Here is a 20,838-nt window from a genome sequence, read left to right as displayed (position 1 = left end):
GAGGGAGGGGGCAGCGGGGCGGCTGTCACGTCTCTAACCGCCGGTGGCACCGGCCGCCGCCTCACAGCGGGGGGATCGTCCCCCCGAGCCTCCTGCCTTCCCCCGGGGGGCTCGGCTGAGCCGCCGGGATTGAAAAGAAGCCTGAAACCGAAGTGGCTGGGGCGGGGGGGAAGTACGCCTGGGCCAGGGGTCCTGCCGGGGTTGTGGTGTGCCTTGGCTGATGTTGCGGGGTTAATATTGCTGTCCGGGGAAGAGAAACCTGGAAAACGTCTTCAGGTGCCTCGGGTCTGTTCTGCTTTCCCAGCCCCTCGTCCTGGGGTGCAGAATCTCCCCTTGCAGCAGATCTCAGCTGGAGGACGGCGGGCTGGATTAGCCCCCTCGAGTGTCCCTGTCCCCCTTCTTCCCTCTGGTGGCAGCTCTCGAGATCTGAACAGGCTGACATGGAAATTGGGTTAAAAAAGTGAACGTGTTGGCACTGGGAGCCTTTCCAAACAGGAAACTGCCCAAGACCGATTTTATTCGAGAAAGATTAGATGCCTAAATAGTTACTGTACGGGATGCTGTATGAGGCTGGAAAACTTTTAGTGTAATTTCAGAGTTTGGGCTGAGACGGAAGAGTTAGGTGGCTGCTCTGTGCTTCTCAGTCTGCTGCTGTTGGCTGCTTCTGCAACATACCAAAAGTATGAAAGTGAGAGCATGTTAACTGGCCTTTTGACTTGCCGGCTTTTAAAAATAATTCAAAAATTGTTCTTATTGTACCCCACCTCCCCCCAAAAAAGGTGATGGTCTTTTTGCAGAGTGTTTTTTGAGATAAAATCTGGGAACACAAACATGTTTTGGAGGTACTTTATTAAGAGGAAAATGGCTGCTGTTAGAGTTCTTCCGAGCCAATTTTTGTATGGTAGCTTAAAGATCTGCTGTACTCAATCACATTTCTGAGTGAGAAAAAAAATACCTCAACCTCTCTGTTTTGATGAGTAATCTAAAGAGAGCTTTCAGATAGTGCTGTTATACTACCTATCAGAACAGAGGTTCTTTTGAGTGAGTCTTAACATCAGTTTTTTATTTTTCTGCCCAGACTTTCTGCTAAAGATGTTTGCCTCTTTGTAGTAGTGACAAAAAAGATCACGACTCACTTGTTCCAATTCCTAAATGGGTGTTTGGCTCAAACTGACCTTTTTTTTCCTTTTTCCTCTGGGTGCTAAGATGCAGGGTTGTGACATGGGCTGCCTGAGTTTGACATGTTATCCATTGCTCTTGCTATGAGTGTGATGGCTCCTGAGGAGCTGACACACAGCAAAGGCATCTTAATCCTCTGCAGCAGCGTTGACTGAAAACTTCTGATTTCACATGTTTCCTCATGAAAAAAAGCTTAGGAAAAAGGAGACAGTATCTCCTGTAGTTCTTTTGTTCCAGAATAGTTTAAACCACAGTATGCTCCTGCTGGATCAGGCAGTCTCAGTTGCTCTTTCTTGACTCTCCTCGTCCATGTATCAGTGCAGTGCTCTGTAGATATTAATATTGGTCCCAGAGCAGTATAATTAGTTTTTCAGTAGGGCTGTTAAGTCCGGGCACACTGCCATGCTGTAGCTCTAATATTTTTGTTTCTAGGGCTAGCTTCCTCTGAGTTAGCACAGTTATCTCTTTTGTGTGGAACTGCACTTATGTTCTTCATTAGCCTCTTTCCTTTTGCAAGTCTGTTAAATTGCTGGGTGACCCTTGGTAACTGACTTAGTTACAGTGACAGCTCATTCATATATTGAGTAACATTGGTTTGATGGAGGTGTTTGCTTTTCTTTTTATTAAAAAAAGTTTCAATTCAATTAAAACTTAATGTTAAACAAACAGCCTATTTGCAGTTATCTACAGCTAAAACATGATTCTTTAGAAAGCAGAAATGTTTAAAAATACACTTTCCTTCTCAGTGTTTAAAATACCTTTTTTTTGTTGTTGTTCCTCCCTCTACTATAGTTACAAATCAGTGGTTCCTTCCTGCTGTAAGAGGAGATATTCCTCCAGGCTGTGCAGCACATGGATTTGTTTGTGATGGTACCAGAATTCTAGTGTTTGGAGGAATGGTTGAATATGGAAGATACAGTAATGATTTATATGAATTGCAGGTAGGAAATGTATGAAGATGTTTCAGTTTTGAGGACTGCTTTATTTATCCGTTTATGAACAAACACATTTTACATTACCAACTAGAGAGAAAAGTTAGATGAGCTTTGCTCTGATCCAGAAAGACTAAGCTCTTCAAAAAATAGATTCTGAAGATGGAGAAATTCTAAATAACTTTGAATGATAGACTTCCATATAATCTAAATGAAGTATACAATATTTAATGTTTCATGAAAGTTAGCTCTTATGTGTCCCTTTTTAATGTGTATCCTAAGAAAAGCCCAGCATTATCTTAAAATAATTCAGAAAACATACGAGTGTTAATATTATCTGAATTCTGTTGACTGTGAATGACTATAAATGAAGATATTTCTGAATGTGTTTTTCTTGTCTTTAAGGCAAGTCGGTGGCTTTGGAAAAAAGTAAAACCTCAAGCTCCTTCCACTGGATCACCACCTTGCCCTCGACTTGGCCACAGCTTTTCTTTATATGGTAACAAGTGCTACTTATTTGGTGGCCTGGCAAATGAAAGTGAGGATTCAAATAATAACGTTCCCAGGTATGCTGATTTGCTCTGACTTCAATGCCTTTAAAAATAACTTCCTAGATAGGACAACTTTGAAGAGGAATGTTCTAGGGAGGCTGTCTTGTATACCAAGTGCTCACATTTGGATTATTTGTGCAGTGAAGGGGTTACATGCTAAGAAGTTTAAATATTTCTTCTGCTAATCCTACAATATGTAACACTGACTGACAGCTCTGACACTTCTGGAGGGAAACCTGAGTAGATTTTGGTATTTCTCCTAGTATTTTGGATGATGTTTTTTAAGAACATCTTGTTTGTTAGAATTACTTAAATCAGCAAAGTCTCATGAGTCATCAGGGAGTTCACAATGGAAGTTTCCTCTATAATGCTGTGGAAAACTGTTATGAATTCATCTGGATTTTATTTTTTTTTAAATAACAGCTGAAGTTGCCTTTATTATCGTCAAAAATTTGGATGTTTTCTATCTAAGTTCACCCGCAGTTCAGAGTGCGTGTATTCATTGAGCTATAAACTGGCAATTTTTGGCTCAGTAAACAAGAGGTATCTGGTGTGAATGCCAAGATTCAAAGACCGTTATCTAAAAATAACTTGCTGATACATTCAGCAACAAATGGCTATTTGTCTGTTGGCCAGCCTGAAGACATCAGAAAAGAAACAGCTTCTTTTCGCCTTTGTTGCCTTAGAGTTGCAGAAATTAATCTAAAATGTATTTCTCACAACTTTGGAGTTTGTTCCAAGTTTGTCCAAATGTAGTAATTTCTGCTAAGAATGTTGTTTACCAATGTTGAGTGTTTCTTTCGTGCGATATAGTGTGTCAAGTATGATATGAAAGTGTGTTTCCTTAGAGGCAACACGTTATAATAGTTCATTTTTTTGTTTTAAATCCATTTAGTTCTGGTACTGTCCACAATGCCATCAAATGTTTTGAGATTTTAAAATTCTGCACTCTCCCAAGACAGAAGTCTGTAATACTTGGAAGTGGTCAGGGTTTAAAGCTCACTTGTAATCTTGCTTATAAGTGAATTTTTCATACTTTGACAATAATACCCCAGGTATTTAAATGATTTCTATGAACTGGAGCTGCAACACGGTTCTGGCGTTGTCGGCTGGAGTGTTCCTGTGACCAAAGGGATCTTGCCATCTCCCCGAGAATCTCACACAGCCATTGTATACTGCAGAAAAGATTTTGGAAGTCCAAAGATGTATCTTTTTGGAGGGATGTGTGGCCGTCGGCTTAATGATCTCTGGGAGCTTGACATAGGTGAGTTGATAGACGTCTGTGCAGCGGCCTTACTGGCTAAGAGGAAAAATTATAGTATGTAATGATTAATGGCATGATGTGGTACAGATATTATTGGGACTTACACCATGATGTTAAGCTTTTGTAGTTTCTGGAATTAAATAGACGGAGCACTGTTTGCATCGCTGTTTGCATCTATCCTCACTGGTTTTGTTTACACTGTGAGATTGTTTCCTTGGAGTGCTTTAAAGACTGTTACTATGATAACCAAGTTGAATAACCATAGTGAAATCACATCTTTTTGATAGACCAATAAACAGTTTGTCAGTATTTCCTGTGGATTTTAAAAGAAGCTTTAAGTGCTTGTTATTGCTCCTCCTTTCTTAAAGTAGCCATCTTAAAAAGGTGAAATTTTGTTTTGTTGAATGTTAGTGGTATGTTCCCTCCTAAAATCCAGGTAGTGAAATATGTAGTTTTTATTCTTTGTCTTTTAGAAACCATGACCTGGTCAAGACCAGAAACTAAAGGGACAGTACCACTTCCTCGCAGTCTCCATACGGCCAATGTAATAGGAAACAAGTATGTCTGTTGTTAAAAGCTCAACTCTAGAAAGGTACACCTAGTAGGAGAATGACGATGCTTATCTACTACTGCTCAGTATAAACCATCAGCCCTGTAGAGTACTTTTCTGCTTCTGTATCCTACCTCAGTGGAAATTAAAAAGTACCATTGTTAATTAAGGCTATCAAACTATCAAATTTTTAATCCAGCAGGACAATATGCCCAACCCACAGGCAGCTTTCCAGGCTTCTTCATGTACCTTTGTGCACCCTGGGCTGGTCTCAGCTGGACCCGAGCTGGCTCTGTCAGGAGCCAACTTGCCTGCCTCTGTGTTTTTGACACAGTGAACCAGCTACACAAAGAAACTGCCCAAAGAGTAGAACTAATTGTAGGCAAAAGCATTCCCCAGTTTTGTGAGCCAGTTTTTTTGTAAACTGTTCCTCATACTCTGCTTCTTGCCAATAGGGTTTGTTTTGGGAGATAGCATTGATAAAATGAGCTGTTTAAACCTGGCTTTTGGTCCATTTTATGCCAGTTTACAAGCTGGTGTGAGAATAAAGAGGTAAGGGGGGAACGAAATGTGAAAGCTTTGTATTTTATAATCCAACAGCTTAGCTTTTTATTATTTATTTAAAATTAGTTTGTAGTCACATTATGTTTTTAAATTTTGATATATGACTTAGATACCAGTCTTCTAATTTTAGAATGGTCTATTGAGAGTTCTGCAGTAAAGAGTTGTAGAAATTTTGTATAAATGTGTGATTTTTAGAGAATATTAGCAGTTTGATGGTTTGTAAAAAGATGAAGTATTGACTTCTGTTTCTGGGAAGTTGTTCGGGGCATTTTTCATTTGGTTTTTTTCATCAGTTAACTTAGTCAAAAATTTTGGAAGGTAGATGTCTGCAATGAGACTTTCTATAGAGAGTAGACACAAGTAAAATCTGCTGTAAACCAGACCTGTAAAGCACTGGAAATTTTCTGTTTTGTCCTGGTTTGAGAGAGCACATGCAGCAGATCGGGATGTTAATTGGCTTTTCTTTTCTTTTTCCCTCCTCCCTCTTTTCCTGTGTTTCAGAATGTATGTTTTTGGTGGATGGGTTCCACAGTCAGCAGGAGGTGAAATTTCTGCTCATGATGGTGAATGGAAATGTACCGGTTCATTTTCTTATCTTAATTTGGGTTAGTGTTTCTGCCTTTCTGGGAGTGGGCATTTTGAATTAATACTTTCTTAACAGAGTAGAACAAACATTTTGAAGACCCTGAGAAAAGCTTTAGGATACACTATTGTAATCCTAGTTGACTAAAGAAGATGCCATTTTTTTGCAGCTTTCTTAAGTGATTCTTTAAATTATTTTTATTTTTCTTTGAAAATTCAGCAGGTTTGCTGATGGAAATCTTTGTTAATGCAACTTTAATACTAAGTAATATAAATACTCCTTCATTTATAGAGCACAAGAGATCGCTCCTGAAATGAGTTTTTTCTAAATGTGATAGTACTATCTCTGATTCCTCAACTTCTGATCTTGTATTTGCTTGAGAGAGACAATCAGATGCCAGAAAATTAATCCTGTATTGATCATATCTTGCAAACTAATTGGAAAGTGAGCTTCTCTTTGCAGTATTGCAAATTTAAATGCAATTTTCTATAAAACCAAGGTGATTTATTTTCATTTTCTTCTGAGCAGTTAAGTGTATTAACATCTGTATTTCTTGTTTTGGAAAACATCTAGAAACTAAATTTTTTGAGTTTCATTTACTAGATACCACAGAATGGATAGGTCTGATCTCAGATTGCCAGGAGGACAAAAGTAACGTGTTACCAGGGCCAAGAGCAGGACACTGTGCTGTAGCGGTTGGCACTCGTCTGTATATCTGGAGTGGTAGAGATGGTTACAGAAAAGCTTGGAACAATCAAGTTTGCTGCAAAGATCTTTGGTACCTTGATACTGGTGAGTCAGAAAGAAGTAAGAGACTTGTACTATGTTCCATATTTTACTAACATATGAGAAGCTGGCATCATTGATGATCAGAACATCTAAAGCTGTAGCACACTCAAAAATTACGTAAATTTTAAAGCTTATTTAAATAAACCATGCGTCATTGTTGATTGCTTGGAGGCTACGGCTATAACTTAAACTGAAAAAATTGGGAAGGTTTGCTTAAAGCCTCTGTAAGTTTGTGTCTTGATTCTGCATTGCGTGCCATAGTCAGTAGATACGAAGTGCTAAAGCTGTTTTACTGAACTCAGGGTTCCTGGCCTCTCTTCTTCGCGGTCTTCTCTGCTGCTACTTACTCTTTTTTACCAAACTCTTCCTTCTCCTGGGATCATTGCTGCTGCTGCTTCCTCATCTCTTGGACTGCAAAAAGATACTGGTGAATCTGAGAAAGGACCAAATTGTTCCTGGGGTTGAAGGAATTCTGGAGCACTAATCACTCATTAGTAGCTGGCTTGATGGCAGGACACTGAGATGGTATTGGGAGAGAGGAAACTAGAATATTACTTTTGGGAGGGAATTGTTGCATGCCCAAGCAGAAGTGTGAGAATGGTTACTGGAGATTGTGAAACGTTTAGGAGATTGTGTTTTCTTCTTTTTCTTTTTTTCCTCAGAAAGGTCGTAAGATGACAAAGAGTAGCAGGGGAAGGATGTGCTTGAGAGTGCAGCCTAGTCAGGCATCAAGGCAAGTGAGAGGAGCAGGTCATGGGCACTGAATCATGCCTAGGCTTTAGCCTCTGCAGAAGTCAGAGCAAAAGCTCACTTAACTCCAGAGAGCAAGCAAAAAGGAAGCACAATCTTCTGAGAATCCTTTGCAGGAATATGTAAAGCTTTAGGAGCCAAGGAGCTGCATGCAGCGTTTTAGGAAAGGATGAGAATCTTTTATCTCTATAATCCCCAAAATTATGTATATACTACTCAAAGGCTTACTGGCAGCAGAAGAACCATTAAAAACCAAAGCATCAGAACTTCAGCATTTTTGAACATTTTAGCATTCCACTTTACAATTCTCTGACTTGATGTGCCACGTTTGACAACTGTTTCTTGCTGAATCTGGTATATATTGTACAGAAGTGAAAAAGGAGCTATGTATTTTGCATGCATTATATAGATATTTCTTAAACTAATAAAGGAGGGCAATTTCAAACATGCCATCTCTGTTTCATTGGTTTCTTGTAGAGAAACCTCCAGCACCATCACAGGTACAGCTGATTCGAGCTACAACCAACTCTTTTCAAGTGAAATGGGATGAAGTACCTACAGTTGAAGGATATCTTCTTCAATTGCATGCTGACTCACCAGTGCCATCAGCAGCTGGAATACCTGCTACTGGGGTTCCTGAGACATCAGTGCTGAGTTCACAAGGTAATAGTCAGATCACATTACACTGATGTTTGTACAAAGGTAGAGGATTGGATAAGTAATTAATATGAGTTTGTTTTAAAAAAAAATATTTGGAGAGAGAGAGAACCTGTTTCTTTGGTTATGGAAAACCCAGCTTTAACTTGCCTCTGTCAGTTTTGGCCAGCTGTCTGAATATGAAGATGTTTGTACAGTTCTGGGCACAATTTGAGAAAGGAAACAGTGAGGAAAGGAATTTATCTGGCTGTTTGGCCATGCAGTTTCACTGCAGTCTTACAACCAAGTCTTCCTTCAGGCAACTTCAAGTTTCCCTCTTGCTTACTGGAATAGATTCCAACCAACATACTAAGTTTTATGTAACTGATTGGAATTTGCTTTTGTTTACCTGAAAGGTGGCTCTTCTCAGCATCAAAGTCCACAATCATTGCCTGGTGTCCCTTATCCAGAAATGAAGGTGGATCATCCCAGCCAAACAAATAATGTCATTCCTAATAACGTAAGTGTAAACTGAAAAATGCCTAAGTGCCACAGTACTGTGGGAAGCGAGAGAACTGCCAAAACACTTTCTCAGTTTTAAGAGTTCCTGTGTACTTTATAGACCTGAGGGGAAGAAAACAAAACCAACTAAAAGAAAACAAAACTGCTGAAGTAGTTGTTCGTTTCCTTACACACTTTCTACTTTTATGATTGACAGATAGTCTTTAAAGTCCTTTTCCTGGTAATGCAGAAAGGAAACTGCAACTGTATTGACTTCCAGAATGCTAACTGGGAGCCTGATACCAGTAGAAATAGTATTCATCCTCAAAATGTTGGTGAAATTAATGTGGGAGGCAAAACAGATAAGGCATATTCCTTCTTTGTGTCTTTATGCTAGTCTGTTTAGTTATAGGTTTCTACTACAGTATAAACCCAGTTGTTATCTATTCAGGCTGTGCAGTTGTGCATGTTCCACTGTTTCACCAATTCGAAAGAAAGGGAGAGGACAAACTCTGGGTAAAGGATCCCATTTTTAGAAATTTACACCTTTTCTTAGTTGTGTAAGGCCTCAGGTCTGTATGGGATCCATAACCTGTTCTTGTAGAAAACACATGTAGAAGTACTATCAATTTTACTAACAGTAGAAATATCTTAGGTGAGTGTCAGAAAAATAAAGGTTGAAAGTCTCTGTAATTGTGATTTTTTTTCCCATCCTCTCCAATAGATTAAATGTATGCACCAGTGAATTTCCATGTAATAACATAAGAATGTGAGCTCACTCTCAGATAAAATTTAGTACGTGTCAGGGTCACTTCCAAGTCAATTTAAGCGTTTGAGTCTTTGTTTTATAATGGCTAAAATAAGGTGGATTGAGAGGTTGGTTTCTTATTTTAATTTAAAGTGCTAGGGGGATTTGTTGAAGGATTTTTGTTTGTTGTTTTCAAGCAAGCGTTTTCATGCCATGTTTGCAACTGAAATTTCTGAACTTTGCAGTTAAACATTAACAAATGTGTTGTTTTGGTTAGGTCCAAGTTTCCGTTTCATCCAACTCATTATTAAAAGTAGAAGGAAAAGAAAAGGTTGCAGCACCTGAAAACAAGAATACACAGGAGACTTTGAAAAACCATGCAGATGCCACAGGATTCAAAGAATCAAATGCCCCTTCTCTTTTGCCTGTTTGTACTTCAAGTAAGATAATTATAGAATAAAACTTAATTAAAAAGTGAGAGTTAAAATTAATCTCATAATCATACAAAATATTATTTCCGTCATGCAACTTAAAATTATTTTAGAGGGTTATGTAGTTTAAAAAAACAACTTGTGCTAGTTATTACCATACATATTTTTAGAAGATATGATGAAAGATGAAATAAGTTGTTTGAAGTATTGCAAGGGACATGAAATTATCAATATATTCATTATTATGATGGCAAATGTGTCTCTTTAAACATAAATAGATGTTTTTAACATCAAAGAACAGACTCACAGGGCCAGATGCATTTTACATCATTAAGGCGATAGTAACTTCAGGCTCTATTTGACACTACTTGGGTGTCTGTTAATAGTAAAAAGCTATTAGCTGACCTAAAATTTTAGGCAACATAGAGAAGAGCATGTTCCTCTCTGACTGTCGGAGAAATAGATGACTAGACACCTATTTGGGCATTTCAAGTGCCTTACGTTCAGTGTGGTGAATCCAGCTCACTCATCTGAACTGTTTGTTTTACTTTTGTTTAATTTATAGGTTGTTCAATTTTTGTTTTCTTAACGGTTTAATAGTACATATTGTATGGAAATTTTGGATCTTAGTGCCAAGTGAGGAACAGACTTCTACAGTGGTTAATCTTAAGTTGATTGGTATAAATCTGTGATACTGACTTGTCTGGATACTTTATATTAGGATTTTTTTTCTAAACTAATCCTTTTGTAAACAAATAAATGTAGAATACAAAGCTTAAAACAAATGAAATAGATGTTTAACTGTTCACATATATGTTTATGACTGTGCATAAAGACTTGTTAAATTATATACCTAAAGAAAACATTAGCAATTAATATAATCAGATCTGTTCTAACCTGAATCTGAGCTAAACTCTGGGTTTATGTGAAACTAAAGCCATTAGATCAAGTTGAGATTTGTTAGGTGTTATCAGTATTGAACTCTGGTTAATTTTTTTATATTTTAAGGTCCTCAGACTTCAGCAAATGTAGGTGAATTACATGACTTGGACAAACGAACTGTAAATCCTGATGCTTCTGTATCCAGTACTGTCTCCAGCACACAAACTATGGTAACCCAGCAGGCTGTTAAAACTGAATCATCAAGTACAAATGGGGCAGTTGTTAAAGATGAAACTTCACTAACAACATTCAATTCAAAATCTGAAGGTTTGAAATGTGTTTCACATACTGTATTTTGAGCCATATATATCTAAGGCCATCAGAGTTCCTCTAGTGTGGTGGGATTCCCATCTTGACTAGGACCTAGGACTGAGATAGGGCTTTGGGCATTGAGGACCTTGGGCAGCCTGGATGATCTCTGCTATGACTTAAACATGTTTTACAATCAGGATATTCCTTTTATACATTTGTAAACCATTTTGTTTCCTCTACGTGAAAAGCCCTTTAAATCTTCATTTATGCAGAAGCCCGTTTTCTAAAGGGCAGTGGCAGTCAGTTGTGGTGCCCGTAGCACACTGGCTTTTATTCAGTGATTGTGTGTTTATTTAGTCAGCAAAAGACTACAAATAGGAACCGTAGATGGTTTTGATTTCAAACAATTGACCACTGTAACAAGTATGGCCAGTTCACATGGCTGGCTGACCACTAGTCAGATGTGGTGACCTCTTCACAGGCTGCTTGAAATACCAGAAATAAGCAGCAGTGCAGAAATGAAACATATTGGTAGTTTTTCAAGTTGGTTTTTTTTTTCATGAATTAACAACAGGCTGTGCTTGCTATTAGTTTGAGTGTTAACTAAAGGACTGTATTCTTTTATTGACACTCCAAACAGTATTGCATTTTAAAAGCAAAAACCAGAAACACAAGTATAGAGTACTAATATTCCTTTGTTCCTTATGTGCTTTGATTTATCTTTTTTTAAGAGAAATTAAATTAAATAAATGTTATTTTTCCCATTTATTAGGATTATTTAAAGATTAACTGCTGATGTTCAGAATTCAGACTGTATTAATGTCAGAAACAATGCCTTCAAATTAAGATTTCATTCTTAGATTATTCATACAATGTCATCAGTATGTGCCTCAGCCTGGTGTTTAGATTATTTGTGCGCAAATATTTCATACTGATTTTGTAAGTCTGTCACTTTTTAGGATTTTCTGAGTCCTGCCTTCTGTTTGTATTATCTGTAGCAGCCTCCAGTGCCAGGCTCTTACAATAGTTCTGTGAATATGATGCAAATCAGAATTAGTTGTTCATGTTATAAATAGAACTGCATGCAAAAGAAGTCTGAGACATACTTCTGTAACAACTACTTGTAAATGGCTATTGAGGTCAACTTTCTTACTCTGTGGACTTTGTTTTAAATTTTTCATATCACCTAAGCTTTTAAAATATAACTTTCTGTTTCTAGCTGCTGAAACTGCTTATATCATGCCTTCGACCAGGGTCAGTACTGGACAGAGAAATGATTCACACTCCTCTGTAAGTCTGAAAATGCATAATGAAAGTGCTCTATTTAATTGTTCCGTTGATTAGTTGTAAGGGCTTTTCTGTTTTCCTTTAGTTATATCTTTAAAAGAAAAACAATGTATATTTTGGGCTTGAAGTGAATAATAGGGGGTAAACATTTCTGTTTTAAAACTAACTGCATTGTGTGGGTTCGATTTGAGTCTAAGTAGCAGTTGTGTAGTTGGGAGGAGATCCAAGTACGTGTTTCAGCTGTTGAATCATTTTTATCGACTGGCACAGTGGAATGGTCTCTCTGCTGCATGATGTGCAAATGTAAAATGTTTTTCTGTCTGCACAACTGAATTTAAAATGAAGTATGTATTAGATCAGACCAGCGTTAGCTGCTGATCTATAGGCTTGAAACGTAACTGAACTGACATCTTGATGTTTTTCCATAGCGGAGATGGGGACTGTCTATGCAAGCTGTAAATACTGCCTGAAAAAGTAAATGCTTCTTATTTCACCTGCTTTTACAACTTAATACACAAAACCAAACTGCCACTGTTGCCACCAAAAGAGCTGAGGATGGGAAGAAGCAGCTGCTACTAAAGGGTTGGGATGCTTTTGCCAAGAGCAGCTGCCACTCCTGTCCCTTTCCTGTGCTAGCAGGATCATGGCCGGTCTGTGCTGGGTGCAGTGACCATGCAGGCACCCTCCCTGGTGCCTGGAGACAAGCAGGAAAGACAGCTATTTTTTTTTTTCTTTTTGGGTCAGTCGGGAACAGTTCCCATGCCCTCCACCATCACCCCATGCCAGAGCAGAGACCCTGTTCTCAGCCACAAGCGAGTTCAGGAGCAGCCTGAACGAGAGCATGTTTGGGGCTTAGGTATAGCTGGATCCCAGGTAGAGCTACTGATGTTGGACCACGCTGTGGAACTTCTTGACCTCTGAGTGAAATTAACTCACAATTACATGCTGCTACAGACACCTAGTTCTACAGCTTTAAACTTCTTCCCCTCCCTGTTTAAACTAGAACATCAGAGGTGACATCCCAATGCTTTTTTTCTTTTCTTGTTTTTTTTTTAAATGATGGACTGTCTCTAAATTGGTGTATAAGAACCAGCTGGGTTTGAATGGTATTTTAGTAATATATGAATACTCATGTGAAGTGTAAGAAAGTAACACTGGTATAAAAGGTGGTTGTCTCTTACATATACTAGAGTCTTAACATTTTTTCATGTGGCATTGAAGCATGGGTAGTCTACATAACGTGTTCTTCAAATACTAGAAAACTCTACAAAGACAGATGGTGAAAACAAGAGACCGGCAGTGGTATGATGTTGGAATTTTTAAGAACAACAGCGCTGTGGTGAGCCAGTTCTACTTGCTGCCAGAGGAAATGCTGAGCGTCTCTAACAAGGTAGCTGCTAATTCTTCTCTGGCATAACTTGCACATACGTATTTTGGAATCTGTTGCTCCTATGGTTGGCAACAAAATGTGGGATTTTCTGATACTGCAGCAGGATCTGATGCTTACAGCAGCTTTATAAGTTGTGACCAGTAGTTCCTCATGTATTTTGCTCACCTTTTTTTTTTACTCTTTGCTAAAAATCCTTAAAAACTAAAAAAACCCCCACAACTTCGTAATATGTTGTTTTAGTACAGCATTGAAACGCTTTGCTCAAAGTTTCTGCTCTGTTTCCAGAATCTTTGCTTACAAATTGTTGAGGATGCTAATGAGATATAGGCTGAGCTGTTCAGAAAGACCAGATACAGAACTGTAGTGGGTTTTGTACTAGTTTTCTCTAACTTAATGTTGTTGCACATGCAAGTTTATATATGAAAATTCTGTATGGGTGAAACTTGTAAAAAATGTCGCTATTTTGATGGTGAAAGTGTAAATTAATAATGTTCTAGTGAATTAGAAACAAAAATTATGGGTGTATGTTTTCTTGAGGCAGAAACTAAAGAACAGAACACTTTCTTTGAGAGCATCTCACTGTAAATATTGCACATCTTAAAGAGCATAGTACATCTTACAGTGTTTACATTGACTGTGATTTCTTATACATTAGAAGGAAAATAGTTACACTGGAAGTTTCAAGGATGCATCAACACCTATTTTAAACATGAAGTGCAGTAGCACATAGTGTTTCAGAATTCTATTTGTTACTAACTTCCAGTGCTTTTCTTTAAAAACATTTTGATTAACTATGCATCCAATTGCAGCTCCTAGCTATAGGAATAACTGGTTTTGACAGAAAACTATCTTTTAGGACAGAAGAGTATGCTAATCATAAGGTACACAGTTGGAAATGCTACTTTGCTTTTACTGTCTCAAATAAGAATAACCAAGAGGTGCTGTTCAGTTTAAATGACTGATAGAGATGTAGTCTCATGTTGCATCTTAGATCAGCTGTTTCGAGGTGAGCTCGTGCCTCAGTCAGAACCTTGTTGTAAATTCTGATTTAAGTGCAAAACTTAGATTTTCAGTTCCAGTTAAACTTATTAATCTCAGTTTATCACAACCTACTTTATATTTTTTAGGCTAAATAATTTTTTTAAAAATTTTAGAAATTAAAGCAAATGTTGATTTATTTTCAGATGGGAAGTGCAGATGTACCAGACTACAGATTACTTAAGAAACAAGATCTTTTTCCAGGCACGGTCTACAGGTTCAGAGTAGCTGCAATTAATGGCTGTGGTGTTGGGCCTTTCAGTAAAATCAGTGAATTCAAGACTTGCATTCCAGGTTTTCCTGGAGCTCCTTCAACAGTCAAAATCTCCAAGGTGAGAAATATAGGTAATTGTAGTTCTGATGGATAAAACTCTGCTCACAAGCTTAATCTCAGAACTCGTGGTTTTAGTTGGTTTGTTGTTGGGGTTTTTTCCAAGTTAAAATTGTCATTAAAATAGTGTCAAATACTTGCTCGGTTATTTCTGCTCAGTGTAATATTCTTTAAGAAATTTGCTGTACCAAATTATTTGAATACTTATAATGATCATGTTACCAGATACACATCTTAATCATCTGATAGTTTCCCCATAATTTTCTGCATCTTTAAATCTATAGGGGTTTACCATGTTTTTAAAAAAAAAGTCAAAAGACACACCCTTGCCTCTAAAGAGTGATGATGTTAGGTTAGAATTTTCAGGTGATCTTTAGAAGGGTTTTTTGGTTTTTTGTATTTTTATATATATGCTTTTGAGTATCTTAATGGTTACCTACATATTACCACATTTTCTCCCTTTTTCTTCAGAGTGTGGACTGTATTCATCTTTCTTGGGAGCCTCCTGCTTCACCCTCTGGAAATATTTTAGAGTATTCTGCCTACTTGGCCATCCGTTCCACACAGCTGCAGGAAAACCCAAGTCAGCTGGTATTTATGCGAATATACTGTGGTCTTAGAACGTCGTGCATGGTGACTGCTGCCCAGCTTTCCAATGCTCACGTCGATTACACTTCCCGACCTGCTATAGTGTTCAGAATTTCTGCAAAGAATGAGAGGGGATACGGACCAGCCACACAAGTTCGATGGCTTCAAGGTAAAGTCAGTGTCGGACGCAGCATTTAAATGGGCTGTAGGAAAATGGCATATTGTGTCCCTAGGACTAACACTTTTCTCAGCAGTGCATGTGAAGTTTGTGAAATGTTGTTTTGTCCCTTATAGAAGTTTTAAGAAAATTTAGTTGTTGAATTTGGCATAGCGTTTTAAATTTTTTTTGTTCTATTTGGTCACAAAGACAAGGAGGTACTAAAATGTTGGTTATTGAGTCTTGCACAGTCCCTTGTAAGCTTCTGATTTCCCTGGACTTCGTTTCAGCTCAAAGTTTTTCATTCTAAGTAATCCAGTTATGGGTGCAGTGAGATTTTTTTTTTCAATCTTTTCCCCATTCTTACTAGAAAAATTTCTCAAAAGGTGTATTTTTGTGACAGACGCTGGAATGTCTGTATTTCAGCCAGAAGAAGTTTTATCATCTTGTCCCTGCACTTGAATTTGTACAGGTTCATGATGAGCTGGGAATGGGAATGGATCCACTGAAAAATAAAGCTTAGTTTTTAGCCTAATCAGTTCTGGCTCACCTTTTAAGTAAGCCAATCCAGAGGCTCAAAAGAAAAAGCTTTGCTGGCCTGCCCCCTCTCTTCGCGCTCCTGCCCCCTCTCTTCGCGCTCCTGCCCCCTCTCTGTCTTTTCTCTTATGGAAGTTTGGAGCTGGCTTTGCTCAGCAAGAGGTCCTGTGAGCGTGGAGGAAGGTTAGGAAGGGTAGAGCAGGGGAGTGTGCCCATCCCCTTGGGGAGCAATGAGTGAAATGCTCCTGCCCCCTCTCTTCGCGCTCCTGCCCCCTCTCTTCGCGCTCCTGCCCCCTCTCTTCGCGCTCCTGCCCCCTCTCTTCGCGCTCCTGCCCCCTCTCTTCGCGCTCCTGCCCCCTCTCTGTCTTTTCTCTTATGGAAGTTTGGAGCTGGCTTTGCTCAGCAAGAGGTCCTGTGAGCGTGGAGGAAGGTTAGGAAGGGTAGAGCAGGGGAGTGTGCCCATCCCCTTGGGGAGCAATGAGTGAAATTATGAAATGTCCTAACAATGTCTCTTTCTTTTTGCAGATATGAAAACATCAAGCTCAAAGTAGAAACAACATAGTAAATCCCAAGTTTCGAATGTAGTGTTTAATGTAACTCTTGTACTATTTGTAAATGCTACAAATGTTTTATTTTTGCATTGTTTTTATCTTAAAAATATATAATCTTTTTTACGTTTGAAACATCAGCGTTACGGAGCCTTGCTCAGGTATGAGTACCGTATAGAAACTATATTGAAGATGGTGGGGTGGAGGACCATACTCTATCCAGTAGCTCTTTTGGTAGTGATAGTTAAAATGTAAAAAACACACAGTGTCAAATGAAAAATAAATAGCTAAAAGAATTGGCATATGCAGTAGTAGTTGAGGTAGAGTCCCCGTGGTTGCTACAGATCTTGCATAGATAATTCATAAGATTTGGTATATGAGCAAATTCTGTTTGGTTTCAGTTCCTTCTACCACACTCTTTATTGTGGTGCCTGAGTACAGGGGAAAAATTTCCAGTTATTATATAGTAACTTAAAATGTATAAATATTTTAATATATACTTTTTTTGTAAAGAAATAATTTTTCTACTATTTGTAACAAATATCTTAATCTTGGAAAATATCCCCTGAAGATTTAAAAGGAAAAAGATAAACTTAGTCATTTCTCTTATTACAAAAACAAATTCATTGTAAATGCACTACTAATATTTAGAATTATCCTTTTGTAGTTGTACAAATCTTAAACTTGTAAATACCAATGTTTACAAGAGACCTTTCTGGTCTTGTATTAAAACTTCCATGAGATTCATTCTCTTTTTTTTTTATTTTTATTTTTTATTTTGAAATCCATATGCTTTGCTTTTAGCATATGCTTGCTTTTTGCACTAATAATAACTTACCTCATTCCTGTGTTTGTAATCACTTGTGTTGCTTCCATAATATTTCTGTAAAACTTCAATCTGAGAATTTTAACCAAAGTTTAAAATACATGGTAAGCAATTTTGCACATATCATATGGCAACTTTGAACATATTTATTCCAGTTAATCTTCTTAAGTGCTTGTTTGCTTTACCAGTATATTCTCCGAATCGAGTTCAGTATCTCCCTTTTACTATGCATTGTTTCACATTAGCTAGCTAGCTGATAAATTCCACAAGCATTACTTCTAGGAATAGGTTGATCCGTTCCTATGCTGAAAGAAGAAAATTGTTCACAGTAGTGAAATAAAGGTAAACATTTTAAATGCTATTTATGTATCTATATATAAACCTATGTCTACCAAAGTGTAGAGGAAAATGGCTGAGTTGGACAAGGTCACTAGGTGAATAGATTGAGGCACTTAAATAAGATTTATTTTAAAATAAAATCTAAATTATTTCCTGTGCAATGAAGTTTATACTTTGCACTTTAATTTTGCCCTGAATGCCAAAAGACTGTACATCAAGGTAGAATTTCTTGCCTCTGACAGTTAAATTTGTCTTAAGAGCATTTGTAAATATATAAAGTAAAATAAATGATGTGCCTGGTTCGGTGGGAGAAGTATCACTAAAATATTGGAGATTTAACAGCTCGCGTATCCCAGAGCAGATTTAATAGCCAAGGTTTAGCTGCCCTGAAAATCAGGGTTGTAATGGAAGTGCTGATACAGCCTTAATTACCACAACACATCACATGCTATAATAGCATATAAAAAGTGCTGGGGACCATAGATCGCTATAATAGTGTTAATTGTGGCACAGGAGTGACACACGTGGGTTTACTCCAGAGAAAAAGCTGGTGTTTATGACCGTGACGGATATCCCAGATTCACTTTAAGCAGTGTTTATAGTATGAATGTATAGGACTTTTCCTGAAGTTAACTGGCTTTAAAATACTCGTGTTTCAATGGTCCATTTCATCAGGTATGATCTCACTACCAATACTGTCTGATAACTAAAACACCGTACACATGAACTGTTAGCTAGAAGAATAGGACTTGGTTTTTCTTATTAGTACTGTGAAAGAAGCCTTTAGAGAAAACACTTGTGGCTTTGATTTTGTTGGTTGATAGCTGTGATTGTAGAGTTATTTAAGAATAAAATCCGTTGGGTATGTCTGGGTGGGGTTTTTTTTGCACTTGGTTTCACATGCTTTGCACAATTTCTTTTTCAGTGGGTATGTCACAACTACCAAAGGGTAAAACTGTGGCGTTTTCAATGAAAGTATGGTTTCCTTGTAAGTGTGCTTTCTTCAGCCGACCTGACATGAGATGTCACTTTCTCTCCTTTGTCCAAGTTGGGTGACTTTGAATAGTGATCATATGCAAATCTTCAGTTCCTCACGGTTTTACTTTGAAATGAAATTGTGCTACACACTGTAAAATACACTTTGTGGTCTGTTTTTAGAACTGTATTTATAACGTCTGAATCCCACCTGTTTGCCTATCAAATAGACATCAGACAAATATTGATTGTTCGATTTGGAATTCCTTTGAAGACTGTTGACAGCGGCTCTTTGAGAACTGTGTGATCCGTTTCTTTCGTATCTTGCTAAAGGACATGTAACAGAAGCTGAAACCTATCAATCAGATGACGATGTCCGTATTGTAGCTATGTCAAGGTTTACTCCGCTCCTGAGGGGAGTTGTGACTGCGTGAGTATAGGGCAGTCGTGCCAGTTACAGCAGACGCCGCTACAGCTTCACCTTGCGAATGTTCTTGTGGAAGTGGAGAAGAAGTGAACAATAACCTACACTTTGTGTTTTCAAAGTAATTATAGCAATATCTTTTGAATGTAGTTTGGAGTAGAGCACATGATCATGCCATAAACTCTGAAGATATTAATAAGTATTACTGTTGTTATCTGATATTTCAGGATAGCGAATTTGATGTGAACTTAGTCTTACAGCCTGTTACTTAATGACCTCTCCAAGGAAACTGACATTTTGTACAATTCAAGTTGATCAGTCTTATTTCAAAGCATTGTTTGTTCTTTGTAATAAAGTGGTTGTCCTATCAAACGCATTGTAACCACTGACGTGTGTGTCTGTTTTTTCCAGGGTGTACATGTACAAACTTCAAATTTCTGCCCTTCTTTAGAAAAGGGGATAATACAGAGAGTAGAGTGAGTATATTTCTCTTGAGGGGAGGGTAATGATAAGCATTGTAATACTGAGTATTACTCTTTCATAAAAATCATTTCGCAAGTTACTTCTTGGTTACCTCATGGGTGTTTTTCTTAGCTGAGGTTTCCCAATTGCCCTGTCCCGACCCCTGCAGTTACCAGGCTCTCGCTATGTCCTGGTTTCATTGGAGTAGAATCCGTTTTCTGTTCAGGAAAGCTGCATTTCTGCGAAGAGGACAGTACTTGGTTTAGTGGAAACAAAGTTGATAAGATATTTTGGTCTATCTTTTGGCCAGTGATCAAGGTCTCCAGCAGTTTTTAGTCAGCCAGGTGCAGAAGCTGAGGGAAGCAAAAGCCAGGGCAGCTGACCCAAGGTGGCCCACAGGATTATCCCATGCCATAAATGTCACACTCACTATAAATTGGGGAGTTTGCTGGAGACAGCCCCCTTTCCTCAATGGTTGTTACCCCTGAAGGCTCTTGCCCCTTGTTCTGCTCCTGAGGCCTACTCCCCTGCTCAGTGCAACCACTGTTATCGGCTGAGTATAATTTTGTGTACTTAATGTTGCTCTTAATACTGGGTTTTATTATTATTTTATCAAATCTGTTTCCATTTCAACCCATGGGTCTCCTTTCCCATGGGATATTCTTACCTGAAATTGAAAATAACTCCCGAAGCACACACTGTGTGTCTCGAGGGGACGTTGTTTAAATCGGAGTTGCATAAGGCCAGGTGCTTGGTGGATTTCCACAAATCAAGCACACCACATTGAAGAAACACTGTACTTATCCTGATACTTGATTAGCAAAACTCCCACCTAAAACTACATTAATTAGTACAAAATTACTTAATCTACTTTGTATTGGCTAATTAATTTCTCGCTTTTCATGCTGATTTGTCTGCATGTGCAGTGTTCACCTTCTTTTGGGTCAGAGGGTTTCTTGAGTCAGTGGCACCTGAGTTGGCGGTTGCGATCTCCCCCGTCACATTTTAGTTTCCCCCGGCTCCATTCTCACAAATTTTGCTGCCTTCATTCTCATTAGGCAAGTGCCCAGCCTTTGGTGTCTCTGTGGGACAGATGATTGGCCTCTTATCAGTCTTGTGGCTTCTTTTCAAGGATACAGGCATTGGGGAGTGCAAGGAAACTGATGTAGGAGGCCTTCAGTTAATCTTCCCTGATAGTTCCTAGGACCTAGTTCCTCTTGCTGTACAAAATTTCCATCCTAATCTTTGAGGATGTTGCTTTCTG

General features: G+C 38.2%; 1 protein-coding gene across 1 annotated transcript; it reads left to right on the top strand.

The window, feature by feature from the left end:
* The first annotated feature begins 1,965 nt into the window (after positions 1 to 1,965).
* Positions 1,966 to 17,060, top strand: HCFC2 (host cell factor C2). Its single transcript, XM_010187747.1, has 15 exons — positions 1,966 to 2,120; positions 2,517 to 2,677; positions 3,718 to 3,926; positions 4,400 to 4,484; positions 5,542 to 5,645; positions 6,227 to 6,415; positions 7,640 to 7,825; positions 8,215 to 8,318; positions 9,325 to 9,487; positions 10,487 to 10,687; positions 11,892 to 11,962; positions 13,218 to 13,349; positions 14,534 to 14,719; positions 15,190 to 15,475; positions 16,526 to 17,060. Exons 1-15 carry the CDS (start codon positions 2,076 to 2,078, stop codon positions 16,549 to 16,551), a joined length of 2,148 nt encoding a protein of 715 aa, XP_010186049.1. The 5' UTR covers positions 1,966 to 2,075; the 3' UTR covers positions 16,552 to 17,060.
* Positions 17,061 to 20,838: the final 3,778 nt, after the last annotated feature.

Source organism: Mesitornis unicolor, unplaced genomic scaffold (genome assembly GCF_000695765.1).
Source record: "Mesitornis unicolor isolate BGI_N332 unplaced genomic scaffold, ASM69576v1 scaffold9497, whole genome shotgun sequence".
NCBI lineage: Eukaryota > Metazoa > Chordata > Aves > Mesitornithiformes > Mesitornithidae > Mesitornis > Mesitornis unicolor.
The sequence above is the reverse complement of the archived record's forward strand: the minus strand, read 5'-3'. Positions and strand labels throughout refer to the sequence as shown.